The sequence below is a fragment of the Sphaerodactylus townsendi genome, linkage group LG02 (assembly GCF_021028975.2).
Source record: "Sphaerodactylus townsendi isolate TG3544 linkage group LG02, MPM_Stown_v2.3, whole genome shotgun sequence".
Lineage (NCBI taxonomy): Eukaryota > Metazoa > Chordata > Lepidosauria > Squamata > Sphaerodactylidae > Sphaerodactylus > Sphaerodactylus townsendi.
The window spans coordinates 37564181-37590005 of NC_059426.1; the positions used below are offsets into that span (position 1 = coordinate 37564181).

At 40.2% G+C, this 25825-nt stretch overlaps 1 protein-coding gene across 3 annotated transcripts in view; it reads right to left on the reverse strand.

The window, feature by feature from the left end:
- TANC1 (tetratricopeptide repeat, ankyrin repeat and coiled-coil containing 1) overlaps positions 1–25825 on the reverse strand; it is a 178331-nt gene that overhangs the window by 71009 nt on the left and 81497 nt on the right. For 2 of the 3 annotated variants that reach the window (XM_048483589.1, XM_048483590.1), the window contains 2 exons: positions 7542–7640; positions 86–216 (listed from right to left, as the gene is read on the reverse strand). In XM_048483589.1, the coding sequence (XP_048339546.1) occupies positions 86–216; positions 7542–7640 (230 nt within the window). Of the gene's footprint in view, positions 1–85; positions 217–7541; positions 7641–18194; positions 18327–25825 lie in introns of those variants that run through there. The other variant, XM_048483591.1, reaches the window with a different exon arrangement.

Here is a 25825-nt window from a genome sequence, read left to right on the forward strand (position 1 = left end):
TGGTGTGTTAGTTATTAAATATTTTAAAAGCGAGAAAGCTGCTGGCGTCACAAATTGGAATCTAGAACTATTACTTCAAACATACCATATTTTCATGTTTTTCTTCTGCAGAGACGTGGGCAGAAGTTGGAATGCCTTCTCCCAGCAGAAATCCCAGTCTCGTCATCAGTTCCTGAGCTGCTGGGGAGCAGCTTGGTTCCTTTTCTGACTTTGCTTCTGTACAAGAAGAAAAACAACATATTAAAGAACGACAGTCATATATGTTGCACAAGTATAGAAAGCAAGTTTGCATTCAGTCCTGGGCCAATGCTGATGCAGTTTGCTGTATTGACCCCAATATTCTTTTTTTGGGGGGGAGGCAACATACCCTTAGGATCAGAACAGGAGGCACACTGGGGGTTGGCAGTCGGTAGGAAAATCAGATAAAATCACTGACCCCTCTTGCACAAACAGAAAAAATGCGCAGTTAGTGGCATAGTCACTAATCACATTTCTGTGTCCAATGCTATATACAACAGTTTAGAACTTAGGACACTATAGCACAAAAGACAAAATGTTTGACTTTACTGATTCCAATAGGAGGCGTTTCAGCACACACTACTGTTCCTATTGCAATCACTTAGGTTTCTGAATGGTTGGCTCATACTTTAATACTTTCATACATTCATGGAACAATTTATCAGTGTACTACCAAACTATCAGAAAACTGATTTTGTCGAGGATGTCGATAAGTAAACAAATGACTATGATTTTATCACCTTCCATGTCTACCTCTAAAGTCAACCCAAATATCTTTCAATTACTCTTAGAAATGCCTGTGAATTTTTCCTTTAGCTCCTGTGTATGAAGCTCAAGCAGCAACCAGAGTAGCAACATTACCTAATTTAAAACACTTCCAAAGCACATCAGAGGTACTGTATAAGAAGGCAACTGAAACCTTAATATGCATCTCAACAACCAAGCCTGAAGGAATTATACAAAGACAATCCACTTGCCCACAGCAAACATCTGTTTAATCTTGAGCTACACTATCAAAACAGCCTGGTTCTTCTATAGAAGAGATTTAACAATTTTCCCAGCATCTATCAAAAAGAAACAAAGAGGTGTTCCATCATTGAAGTGAAATATCTTGTGGATGATTCAAAGCATTTGGGGCTTTATTAAACACAGCATCTAATCCCTACAGAAAGCAATCTGCCATTCCTTAATGCCATTAGGACAGAAGATATACATAAGGAGACTATCACTGAAGTATCGTTTCTGTCTTTATTTACTCAATACAAATAGCAGAGGCTGACACCATATTACTTTTCAGGGTTTTCCATCTGTTTGTGTCCAAGCATATATCAACCAGGGATATACATATATGTTCACTCACATAACTCCAAATTTAATTTTCTACTCCATACGTACTTTGAATGGGATCAGTGCTATCTTCAAAGATTTATAAATGCTATAACAAAAAGTTATTCATGAAGATCAGTGTGGGGTTTTTTTTAAATCCAAAAGGCAGCTGAAAAACAATATTAGAACTGTATTGGACATTCTGAAATATCTGGATAAACGTATTTAAAAGCAAGCCTTTTTTATTTTTCTAGATGCAGAGAAAGCATATGATGATTTGAATTAGTCTTTTTTGTTCAAGGTATTGCAAAATATGGATTTTGAGGAGAATTTTATAAATAGGTGAAATCTATTTATACATCACAAACACAAATAACTGTTAATGGAGACTTAACTAAATCACGTGAAATACATAAAGGAACATTGTCCATTATCTGTTCTCTTGTTTAAATTAGTTACTGAACAGAGACATAAGACTTGAAGAGAGGATTGAGGGTATAAAAATTAGGAAAGAGGCTTATAAATTAAAAGCATTTGCTGACAGTCTGGTGTTGATCTTAGAAAATCAATTAAAAGTAGCAGACTCTTTAATGTCAAAACTGAAAGAATGTGGCTCATAATGAACAGAAAACAAAATTTTAGCAAAGAATATGAACGGACAGGTTCAAATAGAATTGAGAAATAAAACAGATTTTAAGGTTGAAAAAAGGTGAAATGTCTGGGTATTATTAATTGTGAAATATTAATTGTGTGTGTGTGTGTGTGTTTCAAAATATTTACATTACTGAAGTTTGAAAAGATTTGTTGAAATGGAATAAACTTCAGTTACTGTTGCCTATTGAAACATCACAACTCTTGATACCAATTTACAAGTGCCATGAGTACTATTCTCCATGATGCTACATTTTTTTTAAAGCATGCTCTACTATGGCTCCCCAAAACCCTAAATTTTCATGGAAAGCAGCAACAGACTATCCTGGTCAGGCTGTTCTTGAGCTATCTCACAAAACCCCTCCAATAATAAACTGGAGGTCTTCATCTCCCCTTTGAGAATTATCAGTATAGGTTACTGAATAAAATAAATGTTCAAAAGGACGTAAAACAAGAACCTTTCACATGCTGTGCTATATAAATTTGAACTGCAAATCAGAATAAGTGTCATCAAGGCATTTCTTACTCATGGTGACCCTATGTATCAATGTCCTCCAGAATGTCCTATCATTAACAACCTTATTCAGGTCTTGTTAACTGAGGGCCATGATTTTCTTTATAGAATCAATCCATCTCATGTTGGGTCTCCCTCTTTTCCTGCTGCCTTCAACTTTTTCTAGCATTATTGTCTTTTCCAGTGACTCTTGTCTTCCCATAATGTGACCAAAGTATGACAGCCTCAGTTTAGTCATTTTAGCGTCTATAAACAGTTTAGGTTTGATTTGATCTAGAACCCACTTATTTGTTTATGGGTGTTCCACAGGATCCATAACACTCTCTTCCACAACCACATTCCAAAGGAATTTACTTTCCTCCTGTCAGCTTCCTTCATTGTCCAACTTTCACACCCATACATAGTAATAAGGAATATTATGACATGAATTAACTTGATCTTGGTTGCCAGTGACTATCCTTATACTTAAGAATCTTTTCTAGTGCCTTCATGGCTGCCCTTCCCAGTCTGAATCTACTGCTGATTAAAGGACCACTTCTCCCAGGCAGAAATTTTATGCTTCCCAGCAAGGTCTAATAGAAGTATCCAGTTTGACCACACAGTATATCCCGAAGCAGTCTGGGGTCAGGTTTTTTAATTGATGCCCCACGACTGTGAAAAGGCCTCCCGGAAGAGGTCTTAACCTCCTGGCTTCCCAGCAAGCCACAGCTGGATTGATGCACAGTTAAGGAAACTACATATTATGGCCTTAGGTTATGAGGGACCTTGGAATAAAAAAAAGTTAGTAGATTCAAAAGTTTTACACATTTTTGGTAATGTTATGGGGCCTCAGCATGAAGCCCTGCTAGTGAGGTTTTAAGACAGAGTTGTGCTGAAGAGCTCTGGGGGCTGCCTGAAGTTCATGTTTGTTTTATTACAATATTTTTATATTATTCTTACCCGCCACGGTTTTTGAGATGCTTGGGTGAACGATGGGTAATATTTTAAATAAAAGAAAAGAAACTTATGAGAATATTTACGCTAGGTAAAAATTCATATGCTTTCTTTAGGATGTGAATAGAAAATCCAACAATCTCATTACTTCCCAGGAGCTCTCTAAGACTTTATGTTCTCTGTCAAGTTAAGCATTGAGGGCAATAAATTGCTTTAAAAGCTTACAGGAGTAAGCAGCTGAACAGCATATTAAAAAAGGGAAACTCGTTGAGTTTATAAACTGTTCGATATACATGAATGATTATGTTAAACTCAAAACACGGTACAGACCACAGTTAAGGATCAAATTCAAAGTTTATATTTCTGTATAAACATGAGAGAAGAAGGCTATTTCATGCTTGAAGCGTTAGATTGTCCTCAAAAGTTTCATTGGTATAGTTGAAGAGTTTGCAAAACATTTTGCCCCCCTCAGGCAAGCAAGCCTAGCCTCCCCAAAGTATAGTTGTGTAGACAAATGTATTGGACAATCCCGTTACAAGCAAGAACTTGTCAAAGTTCAGCCAACCAAGTAGTAACAACTGCTCATATACTCTTGTATTGTTCTCGCCACACAGAACTCAGGAGTCTCTACACTGAATTCGTGTCTTGCCACTTCTGACCAAGACAAGCTTCGTCTGCTTTTGAATGACTGTAAAAGAACTGCAGATGTAGCAAAGTTTTTGGTAACAGCTTTATCAACAACTGTGCACTCCTGTTGATCACCTAATAACCTTTCATTGTTGATATTGTTAGTCTGTTGTTTTATCCTATGCCTAATAAAGGTAATGAGTGAGTGAGTGAGTGAGTGAGTGAGTGAGTGAGTGAGTGAGTGAGTGAGTGAGTGAGTGAGTGAGTGAGTGAGTGAGTGAGTGAGTGAGTGAGTGAGTGAGTGAGTGAGTATTAGACAATCCTAGAAATGAGTACCTAGCTCATAGATAGGGGGTAAAGAATAGCCGGGGAAAGCAATGGCAAACTACTCCACAAAAGAGGCTTGCCTATGAAATCACTGCTCGCAGTGGTACCCCAGGGTCGGACACGACTGAAGGGGAAACTTTACCTTTTTAATTAATTAATAAGATAATGTCTCTATTTCCTTTTGGTAGAAACAGAGGACCCCCTAATGTCACAGAGCAATATTCTACAACAAAACACAGGGGAAGTTTTCTCCCACTTCCCTAAACATGGTTTTATGATCATTACCATACATCCTTTTATGTTTAGTGTTGATATTTTTTAAAGGTTTACAATGACAAGCTTGTCACAACAACGGAATCCTGGTAAACGGAACAGGCAATATTTTCATATGATGTTTATATTTTAATATCTGATTTCTATTAAATGTAACTCTTGCTTCACTATTTAATATCCAAGTTTTAGAAGGAAGTGAAATTTTAGTCTTTGCAAGCAATTAAGACCATCAGCAACCAAACCGTCTACAGCTATTCCATGTTTAAAAGCAGCATCTTCCTATCCAGTGTTCCTATGTGTTCCTACGCTCAAGCCTGCAGACAGTAATTACAGGATTCGTAACACACGTGTTGATCAAAAGACAAGAACAAGCAAGCCAAGAAGGTCCTGAAAACCCTCAAAGCCACTGAACTGGACAACGGTGAGTGAGCAATGGCAGCTCTTCCCCTGCCAGAAGCCCCAAGCTGGGTAAGGATCCAGCATGCCCTTGCAATAGATGTCAGTACTAGTTTCTGAGGAAAGAGAGATACCGACTTGGCTGCAATTACAAGTTTGAGGACACTTGAACCTATCTTAAGAGGGTCTTGTGGGTAACAAACCTTTGAAGGGTATGGTTAGCCATGAAAGAGGAGGGAAGGAAACAGAGCCTGCAGCAGCAGCTTAAAGAAGATATAGACGAGTTTGGTCTTGTCTGCTCACAGGTCCTTAAGACCAGGACATGCGCTAGAGCTAGAGCAGGGGTAGGGAACCTGCGGCTCTCCAGATGTTCAGGAACTACAATTCCCATCAGCCTCTGTCAGCATGGCCAATTGGCCATGCTGGTAGAGGCTGATGGGAATTGTAGTTCCTGAACATCTGGAGAGCCGCAGGTTCCCTACCCCTGAGCTAGAGGAACAAGCCAAATCAATTGATTTACAATCCCACCTTTCAGCTCTTATAGGAGCCTTGTCCTTTAGGTCTTTAGAGCTGTAGATGGGGAGTAGAAGATCAGCTGTTCATTCAGAAATGTTCTCCTGTTAGTTTTCATTATCTATCTATCTATCTATCTATCTATCTATCTATCTATCTATCTATCTATCTATCTATCTATCTATCTATCTATCTATCTATCTATCTATCTATCTATCTATCTATCTATCTATCTATCAAGAGAGAGAGCATTGTAAGCTGCTATATGGAGAGCATTGTAAGGTGCTCTGAGTCCTCACTTGGGGAAGAAAGTGGAATATAAAATAACACAAGTTTTACTACTTGACTATGATCGCACACCTGCATAAATAATTTAAATTCATGGCACAGTTTCTTGTCTCACACAATGAGTGTTCCACTATCTTATAATTGCTCAACTCCACCTCTAAGTACCACCTCCGTGTTACCGTAGTACGTGCCATGTGACAGTGCCATTTACAAAAAGTTATTGGACAAAACTCCCCCACTTTAAGTGCTACTTCTTTCTCATTGGTGGTAAACACTTTCACCTTTCATTCCTCTCCATATTAACCAGTCAGGAAGGGTTTAAAAGATTAGATCATCCTGTAGATTTCCCATCTCTCTAATGTTGTTTTAATTATTAAACTGTATCTTATGTCAGGCTTGTTGAAACCAAGGAGCAGTGAAATTTGCTCCCATGTAGGAGAAAGAGCTGTGGGGTCTTGAACTACCCAACCTAGTGAACAATTACAGGTATTTCAGGGTTTTAAATGATGGTCTTCAGTAATCTCATCATCTAAGAAATCGTAGATCCACTTTGCTGAAAGAGAGTCACTAATCACTAAAGCATGAGGGGACAGTAAAACATTCCTATACAACTATTACTTGTAACCATTCCTTTGCTAGATTGAAGCAAGACCAGTGCCACAGTTCAACAGCAGAAAGAGAAATATTTGACTACTAACCCATGCATGGATAAACTTACCTCTCAAGATAACAAGCATATAAAAGAGTACCCAGTGTTTTCAACCTGAAACTATTTGAGACTTTAAAAAGGCAACACATTTAAACTACTACTATGGAAATCAGGGTGTAAATGGAACACAGTAGCTTATCTGGCTCCAAAATTTTCATTAAACAACAACAACCCATAGATCAGACGCCAGTATTTTAGGTGCACACATTAGACTGACAGAACACAGGAGAGGCAGGGCCATACTTTTCCTTGAAACAAAAAAAGGAGAAAGGGTGGTAGGTCAGAAGTTTATGCATCTCCTAGCAACTGTGTGCCATCCCCATAGAGATATTGAGAACTCTGCCCTTAAAAAAACCCCTAGGAAATATCCTATTTAGCTTGATGGAATATGTTGATTCACTTCCTTTCAATTAGGCTATATATGTAAAATAGATCTCAGTGAATATGAAAATCCTGATTATGGTACAAATACTTAAAGAGCAACTTGATTGTTATTTTGCACAGACATTCACTGAAGCTGTATTTTATGCGGTAGTCAAATTTAATGAACTTGGAACTTTTTAAGAATACCAATTAACTCCAGGGTTGGGGCTGTTACCAGCTTTGCCAAACAGAGACATCTATTGTTACTGCTGTCTCATTTAGCAGGCTAAAAACCCCCTGCAAATGGCAAGACCCAGAACTGTAACAAGGCAGAAGAACACCATAGTTCACAAACTAAATCCAACAGGCCTCTCACACTAAAAGTGACATGCCGCTCTGTGTCACTTAATTTTGCTTGATGAGTGCCTATATATCTTCGTGAAATTTCAGACTGCTAGAAACAACACATAATAACCTATCATAGAATACGCACAATCTCTCTCCTGAAAGAGCTCAACTCGCAGCCTTCTAATAGCTGCTTCCCTTTCAAGTAAAAAAATCAAATGGAAACACTCCAGAACACACAGACACACACACACTTACCATTCTGGTTGTGTTCCGTTGGTTCTTTCCTCAGCGGTACAATGACTGCATCTCCAGGCACCCGGGGACTTTCCACATACTTGGGCTTCCTGATTGGACCTGAAATGAGAAAGATCTCTAATATTTCTCCAAGTGGAAAACAAGTTTCAGAATACACACAGAGGACCAAAATACACACTACTTGATGCAGACAGTACACCACTGCGAGTGCTACTGTAAAGGCACCAAACTCTCTCGTAGATCTATTCTTGCAATCGGGTAGTGGAAGTGGGGGGAGGAAAGGCAGTAACCGAAAGGTCTAGCCAGACTCACTTTTTGGAATGTAAACTCTGGGGTGCAAGAAAAGCAGCTTGCTTGCTGCGATGCTCCCGAAGCAGCCTCCAGCATGTGTAAAGACGGTGACTTTGACATGTTCAAAAGTCACACAGCTCCGAGGTGGCCTCTCTAGGCAGAATCTTTTTGTTTTGCCTCCTCAATTTGGAGATAGCTCTGTTTACTAGTATAATCTTTGAAGCCAAGAGGGCAAGGATTACAAAGCAGACAGCTTGAAACGTTTAACACTCTAAATACTGCAGCCTTGGCAGCTTCACATTACTGGGTGTACTGTATACGTGCCCAAGCAAATGACACACAGTGTGATGTGGGAGACAAAGAGAAAATGAGAAAGATCTTCTGGTGGCTTTCTGTATACATTTCCTCCTTTCCTCTTCTTTGCAAAATGAAATAAAAACATCCTAGGCATTTCATAACGATCTCTTTCCATTTCTGTACATGCCTGGCGGTGATGATGGTTACATTTTGTCAAATGTAAGCAAATCACTGCCTAATTTGCTGCTATCGTTCAACATATTGAAATTATTGTGGTGGTGTGCATTATAGAATGCAGAAACAATTGCAGGAAATATGAAATGCACAATAGAATTTGTAGTCACTGAAATAATACCACAGTGAGACCAACAGTGCCATCTAAAGGTCCTTCAGGGAGAAACTCCAAATAGCATGGACATTGCCTTACATGAACTAGTCAATCATGCAGCTCTATTAGGCCAGTGGGGCTAATTGTCCTAACTTTGTGTACTACAGAAAAAGCTATTCCCAGCACATAGGAAGTAAGGCACCAGTCAACACGCAGTGTCACCAATATCTTCATACAACACACTTAAACTAACTTTCACACAGTGCATAAGCACACACACACATATCCCAACACCATCCAAAGCATGGTTTCAGACGGTCAGCTTTTGGAAGGCTAGCAAGGTGAGTCTACATAGATAAAAGCTGCCCAGGGAAAAGGCTTTGATTCCCACACAGGCATTAATGGTTTCATCCAACAAATGTTTCCATGATAGACACCATTTTTAAAAAAGAACTAAACAATGAAAAACAGGACACATGGATTCAAGTCTCATTCCAGAACATACACATGTATAATTAGTCTTGAACGAAAATGACCTTCTGGCAACAATGACTACATCTTCCTGTACCATCCAGGACCCTAGATACCACTTTTCTTGCAACCACTGCTCTTTGTATCCAACCTAAGGAATGGCAGATAGCAACCAGAAACAGATATTTTTCAGTGGTGGCCCCTTCTTAACCAATGCCCTTCACCTTGCAGCTTGTGTAGCACCTATTTAGGCAGGAGACCAAACCATTTATCTTTATCCAAGCTTTTAATGAAGGGATTGGAGGGGTTTTTTATGGTTTTCTAATCTGAGAACTGCTTTATGAAATTTACTTTCCAGCCCAATCCACAGCCCGAGCTGGCTGGCGGTGGGATGGGGCTGCTGCTGCTCTGCTGCCGTTAAAGGGCTTTTCAGCAGTGCAAGAAGGCAGGGAAAAAAACACCACCAAAAAGTCCTCAATAGGACTAAATGAACTTATGCCACCCAAAAGTCTAAGCCTCGGGCTATGGCATACATTTCCACAAACCTGGAGCAGAAGCCAACTAATGTTGGCTCCACCTCCAGGAACACCGTGGCCCACCCGCCCTGTGCTGGCATCCAACTGCTCCAAGGCAGTCCCAACTTCTGAGTTTCACTTCTGCAAAGTTGAGGGCGGCTGCTGGCGCCTTTGTCTTCTCTGCAGGCGGGGGTTCCCCTTGATCCAGCGGAGGGGGCAAACACATTGGCCCAGCCCCATACTGGCTCCACAACTAGATTCAGTTCCCCATAGGATTGTGCTGTCAAGCTTCTAAGTATTTTCTGTGGTTTTCATATTTTGGCGGAATTTTTAATGGTTTGGTTAACTATTGTTAATGACTCTATTGTTAATTACTCTAATGGTTTGGTTACCATAATTATTGTTAATGACTCTATATTGTTTAGGGTTTTATTACTCTTTTTAAAGCCACCTTAAGCAGTTCTCTAGAGATATGCCAAAGAAACTGTCTAAAAAATAATTTTAGATAGACAAAGAGTGCAGCAAGGACAAGAATTAAAGTGTTCCAGACCACAGAGGAACACCCCAACAACTCGGGGGACATCCTTTAGGTCTCCAGGGGCCTCAGTCTGTTCAAACTCCCAGCTTCTTCCATGCACAAGCACACTCATGAATCTCTGCTACAAAGGCTAGTACTGAAGGAGTGCTACGCAACATCACATTCTAAAAGATTTGTGTTTTAAGAACTTATTTTGTTTTCTCTTAGTACAGACATCTGAGGCAAGTACCAAAGTAAGGAGATGTTCCCTGTCTGCTAACCATCATAAGAACTCAGAACAGCAGAATAATTGCAGCTTTTAATTATTACTATTTGGCAGTGGAAATAACTAGAATCATGTCCTTCAGTGTGTATGTGTGTGTGTGTATGAAGTGGGGGGCAGCAGCCGTTCAGGCTTTCATTGACTCCAGTAGTCTTTTATTATTTTATTCTTTAATCTGGCACATCCTCTTTTATTGAAGTCACGTTACACATGAACACACGAAGCTGTCTTATACTAAAAAAGACCACTGGTCTGTCAAGATTAGTATCGTTTGCTCTGACTGGCAGTGACTTTCCAGGGTCTCAGATGAGGGTCTATCACAGCACCTCCTACAGCAGGAGCAGCAGTGGCATAGTGGTTAAGAGCAGGTACATTCTAATCTGGAGGAACTGGGTTTGATTCCCCGCTCTGCTGCCTGAGCTGTGGAGGCTTATCTGGGGAATTCAGGTTAGTCTGTGCACTCCTACACATGTCAGCTGGGTGACCTTGGGCTAGTCACAGCTTTTCGGAGCTCTCTCAGCCCCACCCACCTCACAGGGTGTTTGTTGTGAGGGGGGAAGGGCAAAGAGATTGTAAGCCCCTTTGAATCTCCTACAGGAGAGAAAGAGGGGATATAAATCCAAACTCTCCTTTTTCTTGATTCTTTTAACAGGAGATGCCAGGAATTAGGCCTGGGGCCTTCTGAATTCAAAGTAGATGCTCTACCACAGTGCCTTGACCTATCCCCAGTGCAACTACACAGTAGCACTGGATCGAGCCCTGAGTAAGTGCAGGATTGAGACTAGATGCTATGTCCCTCCCACAACACCCCAATACAGTTTAAATACTCCCCTTATGCTGATAGTGTTCAGTTGGTGTAGTTTACTGTCACCATTAGTGTGACACTGGTGTAAATACACTATACTGTGTTGGTTCTCATTCTATCACTGCAGTGGGATTTAGAAGGAATCCTATCTTATATTCTTAGGTATATCCCTCTACAACGAGCCCCTTCTTCCATCCCTGAAGCTGACTTAATTTTTGGAAGGAATACTCATCCTCTTCCTTCAACCATCAGCAACCGTTACAGCTGGAAAGCTAGGAGTATTGGGTCTTACACAGTTGTACTCCCCATAAATGACTTTTTAAAAATGGTTTTGGTTATGCTTAGTTTCAACAGTCACCAATTTTGGGAAAAGGTGTTTTATTTACAAATATATAACCACAAATTGCTCACTGGCATTCTTGAAAAGGAGATTGTCATACAGGAACAGAATAAAACACCACAAACGAAACCTTACCAACTAACAGGTGTGTGTGTGGGAGGGGTGGGAAATCAGTCATAACCTGCTTTTTCAGTTGTGGCCCCTCCTAGGAATTACATCTCACTGGCAGGCTGAGCTGCATTGAAATTCACTGTCCCTTAATTCCTACTATTCTAGAATTCTATTAGAAGTATTTAATATTCATAGTACACTCACCCTCACCCAAAAAACCCACACAACATGAAAGACAAGCCGGAATTAACCAAAGAGGATTTAAAAATTAAATAATCCATAATCCTTCTGTACTCTGAATTCATATTATACTGAACACTGTGTTCTTACATTCTTTCTTTGGGTTATTAAACATTTTTTTCTTAAAAGTACATGGAGGTTTTATGGTAGTACTCTTCCACACTGAAACTCAAATGTCACTCCCTGGGTGTAAAATAAAACAGCTTTTAATCTGTAGGCCAACCAGACAGCTAATAAATTTATTATTAGAAATACAAGCTCTTCCTTTCTTACACCAAAAGCCAGCTAATCTAAAGATAACAAGCCCCTCTTATTTACTTCGGGAGGGGTCCAGTTCACACAGGGCAATGTAACATTCCCAACTCATTATTGCCGGTACCAATCTACTTTGATCTGTAAGTTTCTAAAAGCTGCATAAAGTAGAAAATGTATTAATACTTGAACACGCCATGGATTGGTATATTATTCTGTAGCTAACAAGGCAGTTCCTTGTGCAAGTACTGGGTCACTACTGACCCATGGGGTGATGTCATATTATGACATTTACAGGCAGACTATGCTTACAAGGTAGCTTGCCATTGCCTTCTCCAGTCATCTACACTTTATGCCTAGCAAGCTAGGTACTCATTTTACCAACCTCGGAAGAATGAAAGGTTGAGTCAGCCAAGACTTGGCTACCTGAAACTGACTTCCACCAGGATTGAACTCAGGTTGTGAGCAGAGCTTTGACTGTTGTTTACCACTCCAAGCCACAGGGATCTGTTGTTTTTGCTGTCGTCGTTGTCGTCGTCATTGTCATCATCTGAGTATGCTATTAATTTAGAATCCAACACAAGAATACAAGCACCTTCCATGTTACGTGAAATTATAATATCACAGTGTGGTATAAGACCAAACTACAAGAATAGTACTATTTAAGCTCAGATCTGCATATCTTGCTACTTATTGTGCCAAACATGGGCAGGCAAGAATCAGTATATAAAAGCTCTCTAGGAACTCAGTAAACCTGGTTTTCGACTGACTGTCTAGTACTACATTAACAAGGAGCAGCAGTGGCATAGTGGTTAAGAGCAGGTGTACTCTAATCTGGAGAAACGGGGTTTGATTCCCCGCTCTGCCACCTGAGCTGTGGAGGCTTATCTGGGGAATTCAGATTAGCCTGTACACTCCCACACACGCCAGCTGGGTGACCTTGGGCTAGTCACAGCTCTTCTGAGCTCTCTCAGCCCCATTAACTTCACAGGGTGCTTGTTGTGGAAGGGGGGAGGGTAAGGAGTTTATAAGTCCCTTTGAGTCTCCTATAGGAGAGAAAGGGGGATATAAATCCAACTCTTCTTCTTCTTCTACCTGACAGGTGTAAAGAGGTTGAAAAAGGCTTTTACAGTACATTTTAAAATGAAAACCGGGGGGGGGGGGGGGGGAGTTTCTTACAAAACTTCTTTTATTTTAATAACATGAAATGTAATATGTAAAAATTTAGAAATATAAACGCTACCATTCTTACACATATGCCCAACATTATAACGGTAACTAAAGTCTGTTCAAGTCTAAGGTTCCCAGTTGGAAAAAACATAAAAAATAAAAGCTGAATATAGAACCTACCAACAGTAAAGGGTTCAGTATCACTGCACAGAATTGCATGTTTTAGATTATTTTCCCCTTCAACTATGCTATAATAATATTGTATCTAAATACTGAACTGCTTGATAATATATCACACCACCACCAGACTCATTCAGACTGTAACCATATGCATGGTCCTTCACTAAATTCTGTGAGTCCTTACTTCTGAGGGGCAAGCTAGATGGAGCTGGGAAACATGTAATTTGATCACTTGCAAGGAGTATAACGGTGTGCGAGATCAGTTAACTCTTTGACTCCATGACATTTTCCAGACAGTTCTGACAACCATCTGGATGAAAAATACATAGTACTTGTATGTTTCCCCCAGAAGTACAAACTTCAGATCCAGGAAAGTATTTGAGTTTAAGGAAAAGGCCCAGAGGGGAAAAAATAAACCCCTTTTCCCCTGTACCATACTCCCAGTATAATTAGGTGGAAGCTAATATTTACCAATAAAATTTTTTGGAAATCTAGTCAAGGATCTGCCAGCATTTAATTCAATCAGAACATTAAAAAAACATGCAGAGGGGACAGATTGCTATCAAAATAATTGCAGACAGAAGTAGTTAACTTGAAACCAGACATATTTACAATAGCTATTAATTTTGTTTTATGCATGACAATCTTATTTCTGATTGATCTTCCCTGTCCTGTACTACTATATACGATACCACAAAAGCAACTTTTGAGGGGTGACTAGAAGCCTGCCAGAAATGCACAGTAGTTTTGGAAACCTATGTAGAAACTTCCCCCTGCCTGCCTTTATAATGGCACAGCATTCTTAACTCTACCTGTCATTCTTAACTCTGACCTGTCCCCTTCTCAAATCCAGCAGCACCAGTACATACCTCTCTCCACTCTTGGAAGGGCTTCAACTGTGAAAGTACAGGCTGAAGCTCAAGTTTATATGAAAGCCCTGTTTCCCTGCCCTGCATTAAAGGTTCTCAATGCAAGTCTGCTATATCCGTTATAGCTTTCCAACAATGCTTAGGCTCATTCCACACATGCAGAATAATGCACTTTCAAACTGCTTTCAGTGCTCTTTGAAGCTGTGCGGAATAGCAAAATCCACTTGCAAACAGTTGTGAAAGTGGTTTGAAAACGCATTATTTTGCATGTGCGGAAGGGGCCTTACACTGCTCATTTTTATCTATGATGGGAGGCCCTTCCCAAACACTCTGTCTTCTCTTTCAAGGATTTAAGACATCTCAGGAGCCTCTGTATTTGAAGTGGTCATTCTCCCCATGTACCACTATTCAAATCACAATTCTTCCTTCCCCTCTTTCTTTTCTCCTCTAAACATTCCTTGCCTTTTTTAACTCTCCCAAAGAAGTGTGTATAACACAACTGCATCTCTCTCATAGTCCTAGTACACAGTCACTTCATACAGACTAGTAGTGCTCGCAAACAGCTGCTGCTGCAAGAAATATGCTCCCTCTTACAGGGAAGTTCCATTTAGTCTTCATTCTTATAAATCCTGGATTAAATTAAATCCCTCTCCTCCTATCCCTGACTTTAATTTTTAAATTTGCTCTGAGTCCATATTTGCCAAATAAAGACAGTGGACTACACTGAAGGGTTACTAAGGATTAAATGAAGTGCTTAATAATATCATGTTGAACTGGCCTTAACATGATTGTTGTGTGTGTGTGTGGGGGGGGGGGGGCGCTGGCTGGCAGGGGAATATCCTGCATTTTGGAATTCCATCTGAGGCGACCCTCATATATATGTAATTCATACCTAACAAATAATGTATCATTAGCATACCATATTTTGTCCAAACTATATTATCCAATACAGACTTCAGGTTTACAAGAAACAACTTCCCCAACTCTCTCACATGATGGTTTCCCGCTTGATTTTGATTGTTTTAGATATGAAATTCAAAATCTAGTCCCCATAAGAGATTAATACAGCTAAAAGTCTGTCTGAACGTGACCCATTTCAAAGCATTCCACTCTGCTTTTACAATTTACAACACTCAGGAACAGGCTCAAAACAGGATAATGTCTTCCTGTGAAAGTGACCCTGGTGTCTATACTTCAAATATTTATCAGTTTCTTTAACTTGATGCACAAGATGGTAGAATCTGAGGCAAACAAGAATCAAAATGACTTAGAAACTATGTCAGTTTCTAAGATCTCACCTTGCAAAGATCTCACCTTGCAACTATGTAGTAAGAATACAGTAATGTGCCTTGGGGCAAATTTCCAGATAGTATTCCTGAGTGAACAGCTGAAGACGTTCTATATTCTGAAACACTCTAAAGTACTTTTCCAACATCAAAGCTTAAGAGTGGTGCTAGTTAGTAATCCAATCAATCGCAGCAGCAAAGCTGTTATAACTGACACAGCTATCAACAGAGATTTACAGCTGTGGGAATTCACTGTGACAATATTATTTTTAAAACACTATTTTTAAAGGATTTCATCTGTCATTTTGAAAGAGAAAGTATTTTTCTGGTTCATGGGTTTAAACATCTTACAAGTTTTTTTAAAAAACACTTCCTTTGGCAAAGAGATGCAACACAGGAGGGGAGATCTAAATCCACCTTACACTGTTTCAAATCCACCTTACACTGTTTCAAGTTTTACTGTGTATGAAATCTTACCACCACCTCAGAAGCCGAGATCTCCTCACCCCAATGCCAAGATGGAACTCTGAGCACCATTCATGATTGCCCCATTTCATTTTATCCTTTACAACTCTACTTGAGGTTAAGAAGGAATGACTAACTCAGGGGTCTGCAACCTGCCAATTGGCCATGCTGGCAGGGACTGATGAGATTTGCAGTCCATGAACATCTGGAGAGCCACAGGTTGCAGACCCCTGGACTAACTCAAAACCAGTGAGTTCTGAGGTAGGAGCGAATTCGAATGTGGCTTACCCCACTCCTAATCTTTTCCAGTCTGAATCCAGTGCTAACCCTCTAGGCAGAAGACACCTGGTCTATATTTGCTTAGAGCCCAGTATAGACCACAGACCCACATTATCACTGGAAGTCCAGGGAGGGAGAGCGGGCACAAATGAGCTGGCCGCACCCATGCCTCCACATGATCAACTGGTTCTCTGTGGGGCAACTGTGTGAGGGAAAGAACTGCATGAATTCTGCCTCCCTGTGAGCAGCAAAATTTGGAAAGCAGCATCACTGATCATGGGGTAGCATACACTTCTGCAAGGTTGTACCCTGCACACAATCAGACGATTGAATAGGGCAGGCAGTGGAGCTAGCGTGCGACTGTCATCTTTACAGGCTGAGATGGATCAAAAATTATCTAAGTTTACTTCAATTTAAATTCACCAGAAGAAGTCTGATTAACAGCTTACAGCGAAGAGACAGCTCTAGAATAGTTTTTAGAAACTATTTTTAAATGAGTTGCCTCTGTTTTTGAAGGCAGATTCAGATCTGGAACACTGAACAAAATGTAGACTGAGAATACAACAGAAATTTCACTTGTATAAGAATCATTCCTTTTCATAAACTGAAGAGTGCATGCATTATAGCTAGAGCACAGAGACATGGGATTCATGTAGTTGTCTGAATCAGTCAACAGGAACTGTGGACTAGAAGAATTAAGATCTGACAGGGGAAGGCTGAGAGTTCAGTCTAATGTGTGTGAATTAAAGATCTGAGGAGATATCAGACATTTAGTCAAGATTCCTTTGTTTTGGGAATTGAGAATACAAAGACGTCAGCAGACTAGCAGGGTTTGCTGGGTCTAGAGTGCCTCTAAATTGCAGCACAGAGCTTTCGTTGATATGTTATAAACCAGCCTGAGGGATTATTTCCCCGAACCAACTCTGTGGAAACCTTAACATCCCACTATTCTGGTTTAAGTATTAATATTTATCTCAGTTGTGTGTTATTTTTCCTGAAATTAACTTTGACATTGTTCACTCTTTAAAAACAAACAATCTTGTGCCTGTCAGTTTACCTCAGTTATCAATCCAGGCTTGGGTGCAGAACCCCTTGATTTGTAATTTTTAATTTCCTGTTTGTAACCCCAGTACAGCAGGATAGATGGGAAACTGCACTGTGATGGAGGGAAAAATACTATGGGGGGTGCTATCTCCCCCTACCCAGGAAGTATGTCACACCATGGACAGAACCTATTTGAAAGTCACAACTGTAAGACAAGTCACTGTGTCGAATAAAGAAACAATCCTATATGAGAGGCACACACATGTTGAGACTGGGTTGGGGTCACAGACAGTACTTGAAAGTTATAGGAGGCGATTAAAATATGTGAAAGAAATCAGAAGACAACATTTTTTAAGGATTCTGAGGGGCAATTCTGGAACATACTGAATGAAATATGGCCAACTCAAGTACAACATAATTTTAAGAAATTACTACACAGCTTTTTTCTCTTTTTACAAACTAAGTTGTTAAGAATATATAAGCTCAATACTTATTGTTTCTCACATATCAAATTGAGAAATCCTTCACAGTAAGGCTGCATGATGGAGAAAATTCCTGTCTATGCAACTTCACTACAAGAACTGTAGGAAACAGATGTTACAAAGAACTTCTTGAACAATGAAATTGTGCAAAAGAGCACTTTTAAAGTGAATCGGGAAGGTTTACTATACTATTCCTAGTACTACTGCATAATTACTTTCACTTTACTACATTTCCTTCCAGTTCTTCTAATCCAGTTTTTGCATTATTTACAGTATATCTTACACAGTTTTTTACTACATTGTTGCCCCATTTTTGCCTGTGAGTCCCTGAAATGAGAAAGGACTATAAAGAAATAAGCAGTTTACAAAATCAGATATGTTATTATTTCGCAAATTTAGCTACTTGTTCTCCCAAACCCAACACTTACCTTGAGTTTGTTTAACTCTTTTAAAGTTGTTGCTCGGCTTCCAAAGAGAAAAATCCATGACTCATATGATAAGTAGAAGGCACAATTTTTTCCCCATATCCACATACCCAAAGACATCCACATACCCAAAGAGTTAGTCTATTTGCTGATTCAAACTACTCACTGTTAAGCGAGGATAGACTTGCATCATAAATGCAGTCATAGTGCAATCTCTGCGATAGGATTAGAGGAACAGTAGATTGAATGAAACCAGCTTTTCCCCTGACGCAAGAGAGATGATCTCGCCTGATTCCCTTTCTTGCTGAAGCTCCATTTCCATTATTTCTAGCATATCTTTGGGTTTAAAGGGGCATATATCACAACAGTGCAAAAACAAATAGGACCAAAATTGCTGTGGCTGCCTTTCTTACAAGTACTGCCTCTTGCTCTTTTCTGTACACCTTTAAATTTCTTGACATAATCAAAAGGATAAACCAGGGCTAAACAAATTCATTTATGAAATAAACCTAAGGAGTGTTATTTGGGGATAAACAATAGATAAGCTCTTATTTGTCAGCTCCCAGATGGTTTCCAAATGCACAAGAGATTTTCAAGCAGGAGTAGGAATATAGCAGGAGTATTTGCTCCTTAATACTCCATCGCAGTTCAAGCCAGCTGAGGTCATCACTAACAAATACACAAAATAACACCTTTATACTTGGAGCTAGTCCAGAAAGACCATCAGAATTAGTGATGCAGAAACACAGACATGAATTGTGGAAATGTGGCAAGGTAGATGGTGAAGGACTATTATCTGTACTAAGAGATTCTTAGTGGGCATATTTATAGCATCTGGTCCTTGGCTATCAGATGGCAGGGTACATTCTGTGAAAGTTGGCTCAGGCCCCTTCCACATGGTCCAATAAACATGAGCGTAAGGCACAAAATAACCCGTTGGGGGGGGGGGACACTTCGCACAGATCCTGCCCCCCAAACGAGCCTGCCCCATGTTATCTTCCCCAACCCGGGTTTTTTAAAAATTGCTAAACAAGTGATCCTTTTAAAAAATCCTGGGTTGCAGCTGCTCACAAGTGAACTGGCAGGCAGGAGGCACTTTATTAGCCTCCCTTTTCCTTTCTTAAAAAAGAAAATTCAGCTTGCATCTGCATAGCTACACAAGTGCAGCTGGTTGTATTGTGGGACCTTGGCATGGCTGTGGGGGTTCATTTGTGTGTGCCTGATGTGTGGGAAGTAATTTTAAAAAATAGATGTGTCTCTGCACGAAGGCACAACAGCAACCCAGGTTGATTTTGTGGGCTCCAATCGCTGCCTGCATGGATGCATGTGAACGCGAAAACAGGAAAATGGGTTCCTTAAGCACAACTGCAACCTGTTATACATTTGCTGTGCGGAAGAGGCTTCAGTATCTCTGAAGAAGATTGTTTTAATATGCAGTTTTTAGTTTATACATTTCAGTATACAGAAAGATCAGGGAAGAAGTTTGGTTTACTGGTTGTATGTTTTATGTTGCATAAGCATACTAGGAAAGACAGATAACAGGAGATGCTGAAGTCATGCATAAATTTTAAAATAAGCATACCAGCAGAGGGTGCTATTTCAATATTTATTTGAACATAAATAAAAGCATAGCAAAGCCTGCTAAGAATAAAAGCAACTCTAAAATGTACTCCATATAAACAGAAACCACATCCTTTCAAAAGACAATTGTTCTGTTCTCTTTACCGCAAGCAATACTATAATTAGATACAGTAAACGAGAACAATAATGGGCAGGCATTCTAAATCAAGAACAGATTAATAAACTAGAGATGGTGAAATGCCTACTCCAAGAGGAAAGAGCCTTACTTGTGTCATTTGAAGGTACAAAGCTCCCACTTAAAATATTTTGTCACAACTAAAAGAATAGGGGAAACTCAAAAGTTGAGGTCACCTTTCCTTTCAACGAGAGTTAATCACTAGATTTTTCAAAGGACAGAGATAAACATACCACATTAACATAAAAGAGAAATGCGTCTATTATGCTTACATGGATTCAACAGCAAAATGCATCTCCCGGGAGGGGAAAAAAAAATCTTCACAAATCAAAATTCTAAAAGGATTACAAAGCAATTAAGGAGCCCAATTGACTGATTTTTTTCAAAGTCCTTCTACCACAAAAGTAACTAGCTTATTTTATTTGAACTAGGAATAAAGATGCCCCAAAAGAGAAACAATAAAAACAAGTACTGTCAACAAAGCATTATTTCAGCCATTTACGATGGAGAAAAGATACATATGCTTACTAACAGAATAAGTGATCAGCTTGGCTCGAAAATTCAGCAACATAAAGATAAGGCCTTTTCTGGCTTCTTCAAAACAAAATAAATGATAAAGTCAAATTAACATATGTAAGACCAACATATTCCAATTCAAGCCTTCTTAATTCACTATATACAGGACTAAAAAGTACAGGACTAAACAAATAAACAGGAATAAAGTTCTCAGCTTTGGCAGGATCACACCTAAAATTATTAGTTCATTAAAAGTAAGGACCTCAGTAGGATTCTGAGCAGACCTGTTCTTTTAATAACTCAACACTAAAACACTAAAATATCCACCTGTTGGATATTATCAATGGCTGTCTTGAGCAAGGAGCCTTCCTTGGTTGGCTAAAAGAGGCAGTGGTCTGCCCTCTTCTGTAAAGATCAACCTTAGATCCTCAGGATTTTTCCAAAAATTGCCCAGTATTAAACCTTCAGTTCCTGGGTAAGGTAATTGAGAGAGAAGTGGCAGATCAGCTACAGAAGTTTCTGGATGAAGCTAAAGGGTTGGACCCCTTCCAGTCCAATTTCCACCCTGGTCATGGGACCAAGATGGGTCTGGTCATTGTTGTGGACGAGATCTGGTGCCAGTTAGACAGGGGCGGTTCAGCGCTGCTGGTGTTGTTAGATCTCACCACAGTGTTTAACATGGTAGATCATGACCTTTTGGTCCACCGCCTCGCCAACATCAGGATACAGGGGACAGCCTTGTGCTGGATGAACTCATTTCTCCGGAATCGGGGACAGCAGGTGACACTGGGGGAGGAGCGTTCCAGGCAGTACCCCATTGAATGTGTGGTGCCGCAGGGGGCGATCCTTTCCTCGATGCTTTTTAACATCTATATGCACCCCCTGATTAAGCTGGTCCAGAGCATTGGGCTGCGGTGTCATCAATATGCAGATGACACCCAGCTTGTCCTTACAATGGCGAGCTGGCCAGACTCGGCCCAGGAGGCTCTCTAGCAGTGTTTGGAGGCCGTGGCCGGTTGGTTGAGAACTAGCAGGTTGAAACTGAATCCAGCAAAGATGGAGGTCCTGTGGGTAGGTCATGGGGAGATGCTGGCCAACTTCAGTATGCCTGTGCTTGACGGCGAGGCATTGTGTTTGACCTCGTCTGTTACCAGCCTGGGTTCAGAAATACTGCTCCTGTTGCCAAAAACATCACCACTCTGAACTACTGGCATGACCTTCCCCAATGATGCTGGATGGTGCTGGTGGCAGGGAGTGAATGTGGTAGAGTACAAAGAGGAAGTGTGGAGGATCGAAATACACGCTCGTGGGCAAGAGGTTGGTGGCAGTGGCTCCCACCAGAAGACCCAGACCCTGGCAGCTGTCCACCTCAGGTTATCGTGACACAAGCCCGAAAGTCTAGAGTGCCCTGCAGAATTCTGTCCCTAAAACATCTGGTGCTTTGCCCCTCAAACAGACACAAACTGATTTTACACATGCCTGCATGAGCTTTTGAAACTGTTTTGGTCTTTTAAGTATTTTTAAATGTGTTGACATCCTTCTCTTTAAATAAACTGGTGGTTGTATTTCAGTCTTCCTGTGATGGGTGTGTCCCATATGAATCAAAATATTCTATATCAGCTTTTGAACTCCATTGCAGTCCGCCCCACAAAATGGCACACATTTGGGAATTACTCATTTTAGACATCCCATATTCATCTCCATGGTCACTTTGAACAGAAAAGCAGGGGAAGAAAAGATGCAATTCAGCAAGGAAGGCCTAATTCTGAACCCAGTGATTTTCAACCAGGGTTCCGTGGTACCGTGAGCATGTCCCAGGGGTACCGTGGCAATGCTAACCCTCCTCACTTTTGTGGTGTCTCCTGCCGGCGCCAGCAAGGACATGTAGCTGGCTCGGGGCAGGGCCTGCCACAAGGTCAGCAGCCACTTCCTCCCCCCCCCCCCCGTTCTTCCCTTCACCCTGAGAGGGGAAGGTGGGGGTGGTGCAAGCAGGGGCACTGGGAGGGGAAGGTGGGAGGATGGCAGGGGTACCATGAGTTATGAAGAGTGAGGTCAAGGGTACCGTGACATCGAAAAGGTTGGTAAACACTGTTCTGAATCAAACACTTTTCTGACTTCAGTGAAAGCAGGAAAAGGGGGGAAGGGCAAATGAAATGTTTTAAAATAACCCTGTAATATCAAGTGACACTGTTCCCCTGCCGTTTTCCAGATCACAACCATGTAGCTGGAAACCTATTCAGTGTATGTTTTTCTATCCTTCCTTTTCCTTCCATATTTCTAATCCCTCCCCAAATCCAATATCAGATAATTCTTGCCTTCTATCCCAGCTGTGCAGAAAGGCAAGGTTACCCACCATATCATGGGATTGTTGTACTGGGGTAAGTTTCAAGTCTTTGGGCTGGATCCCCATGTAAAATTTCACCTAACAGAAGAAGGAGAAGATCTGTGTCAACCCTGCCCTCCTGGCACTTCGAATAGGATGCAGGGGAAAGGTAAGGTATACATGCTTTCAATAAATAAAAAGTACATTCACTCAGAATTCAATTCCATGTGCCAGATGTTGTCCTCTAGAGATCTTGCCAGATAATCTGGCAAGATTCAAAACCGGCAACTTTTCTAGGACTATGTAAGTATGTCCTTAATTTCCTAAAAGACTTAACATATGGAAACCTTTGAGATGGATGAATTATTTGCAGGAACAGGAACTGTAATGCTCTGTCTCTTATGTGGGTGTATTTTCCTCATCCTGTTTGATTGCAACATTGACCAGTGTTCAAATAAAAAGCAAAAAAAAAAGTCATCTTACACTTGTGGGATGAAAGGAAGTGTGAGCACAATGTCTTCCAATTGAACAAATGGCCTACATTTTACAATCTCCCCTGGAATCTTGCAAACCATTTTAAGAGATGCAAGCTGTAAAGAGAATATTGTAATTTTCTCTGAAGGCTTATCCACATATTCTAAGATTCCTGTTCCTCTTATATAGGTCAGGTGCAGATGTCACGCTCCTGACCTCTTTAGTATAGCTAAGAAATCAAGAACATACACTGAGCTCACCTAATTTTCTCTAGCATGAATTTCATCTCCTTTCCTTTAACAATTCTATAGTGTTACACCTTCATATGATTAACATCATCTGTATTCCTTCTTGAATAACTTCCCCAAGTCTACTTCAATTTCCAGTTGTAAAATATATTCACAAGGTTGGTTCTGACTCACTACAAGTTCTGTTCATATGCCAATATAAAAGCAAAATGTGAAATAATAAACACAGGAAAACACTCAAATTAATAAAGTAATAAAGGGGAGAAATCTCCAAGCGTTATCTATCTTGTAAAAGATACAGCAGTATATAACACCATCTACGGGTGTTCTTTAAATTTAACAACACAATTAAGGGGAAACCGTTTAATTTAACAAAACCCTTTATTTCTAATAATGAAGAGTACAAGTTACTTCCTCTCACATTAGAACAGATTGAAACAGCCAATGGGCTACTGGTGCTCGCACACATGTTAGGATTGGATTTCGTCATGGCTATGAATTCTTTTTGACAATGTCAGCATCCATTTTCCTAAACCACAAATGCCTTCGTGTATTTTCCTAAATACACAGGTATTATATATTAGAAAGGGCCACTTTTATTCATCAAAACTACATAATTTAATCCTTTAAATTCAGGAGATACATTGAACAGAATTCAGGAGTACTTTAAGCAGTACTCAGCTGAGAAGAATAGCAAAAGAAAATAAGTACCTACAAAGGGGAGTATGTAAAGAATGTGTGTGTGGGGGGGGGGGGGAGATAAGGCATCAAAGAAGTACTTGCTGCTCTCTCCCTTGCGCTCCCCATTTGCCATGTTTGCTACTCTTCTGTTCCAGAATACCCCCTCATCTGGCTACTCCTCTTTGCCTCTTTGCCTCTTTTCCACACATCTTCCATTTGCTGCCTCTTTTCTATTTGTTGTTCATCTCCTATTCCCCTGTTCAATATCTCTTTTGACTGCTTGGTTTTACTACCACCCCCTCACTCACCCAACCACCCCCAGCCAGAGATGTACTGCTATCCACTTTTTCTTTCAGAAAGGGAGAATTTACAAATACCAGTTAATGTTTGAACATGTACATATCTTGATGCTTATCCAGGGAACATGTAGATAGATGCAGAATCAATTAACTTATTACCAACCACACAGCATGCATAAACAAAATACCAATAGCAAATGCCCAAAGCAACTGCTGTTCACAGTTTGCAACCAACTGGCATAAGATACATTGTATACACAAAACATGTAATGAAAAACACATATATTAAAGCATGCTTGAATTTTTAATGGCAAAACCCCATTGGCCAACTTCTTTTGTAAATGAATACTTTTTACTCTACAGGACCAAAAAGTTAACATTGTCATGCAAAAGTACGAAGTCCTGAAATTATCATATGTGCTACTAGAGTTACTGCCACACCATCGTTATCATCATCATCGGGTATTCTGGTAAATATTACACTAAATATGACTGTTTTATCTCTATGAATATTTGTAGAAAATTAAGAGCACAGAACATATCAACATAATAAGATTCTACATTGTTTTTTATACTCCCTCCTCCTTGGATCACAACATTTCCAAAAGGAGGAGAAACTTGTTTATGATTTAGAATTAGCATAAGGGGGTGATTTATCAAAAGTTTTTAAAAAGGCAGGATTACTATAGACATGATGCTCCATAAAGATTATATTATCCAGTCCCGTTAAACAGTGCTTTCCAACTGATGAAAATGTGAACAGTTTGAAACTTGAAAATTTCTTGGAAACCTCAAGGATTTTCTTTTTTGTTCTTTAAATACACTGGACACAATTTCAAGAGTCAAATAAAGTCAGCAAACCTAACTGATGTGTTAGCTGAAGAACTTTCGGCCACTTTAGAAAACGTAATTTTTAAAAGCATCATGGCTAAAAAAATTATAATCTACTATCCCTGAAAAAAGAAATGCATGAGTTGGTACTGTATAACAGATGGCACAAGGAACATTTGACTAAAATGAATTCTTGACAGGTGCTTTATGAAATATTGATGCCCAAAAGGCAAAAGAGTATTTTGAAAGCTACGCTTTTGGGATACATTATGAACACTGTTCCGTGAAAACACACAGAAGTTAGCCAATGGCAATAATGACCATCATTTTGGCAAGTGACTGCGGAGAGAAAGAGAGAGAGGGGGGGGAGAGAGAGAGGGGGGAGGGAGGGAGAGAGAGAGAGGGAGGGAGGGAGGGAGGGAGAGGGAGGGAGGGAGAAAGAGAGAGAGGGGGAGAGGGAGAGAGGGAGAAAGAGGGCGAGAGAGGGGGGAGAGGGAGAGAGAGAG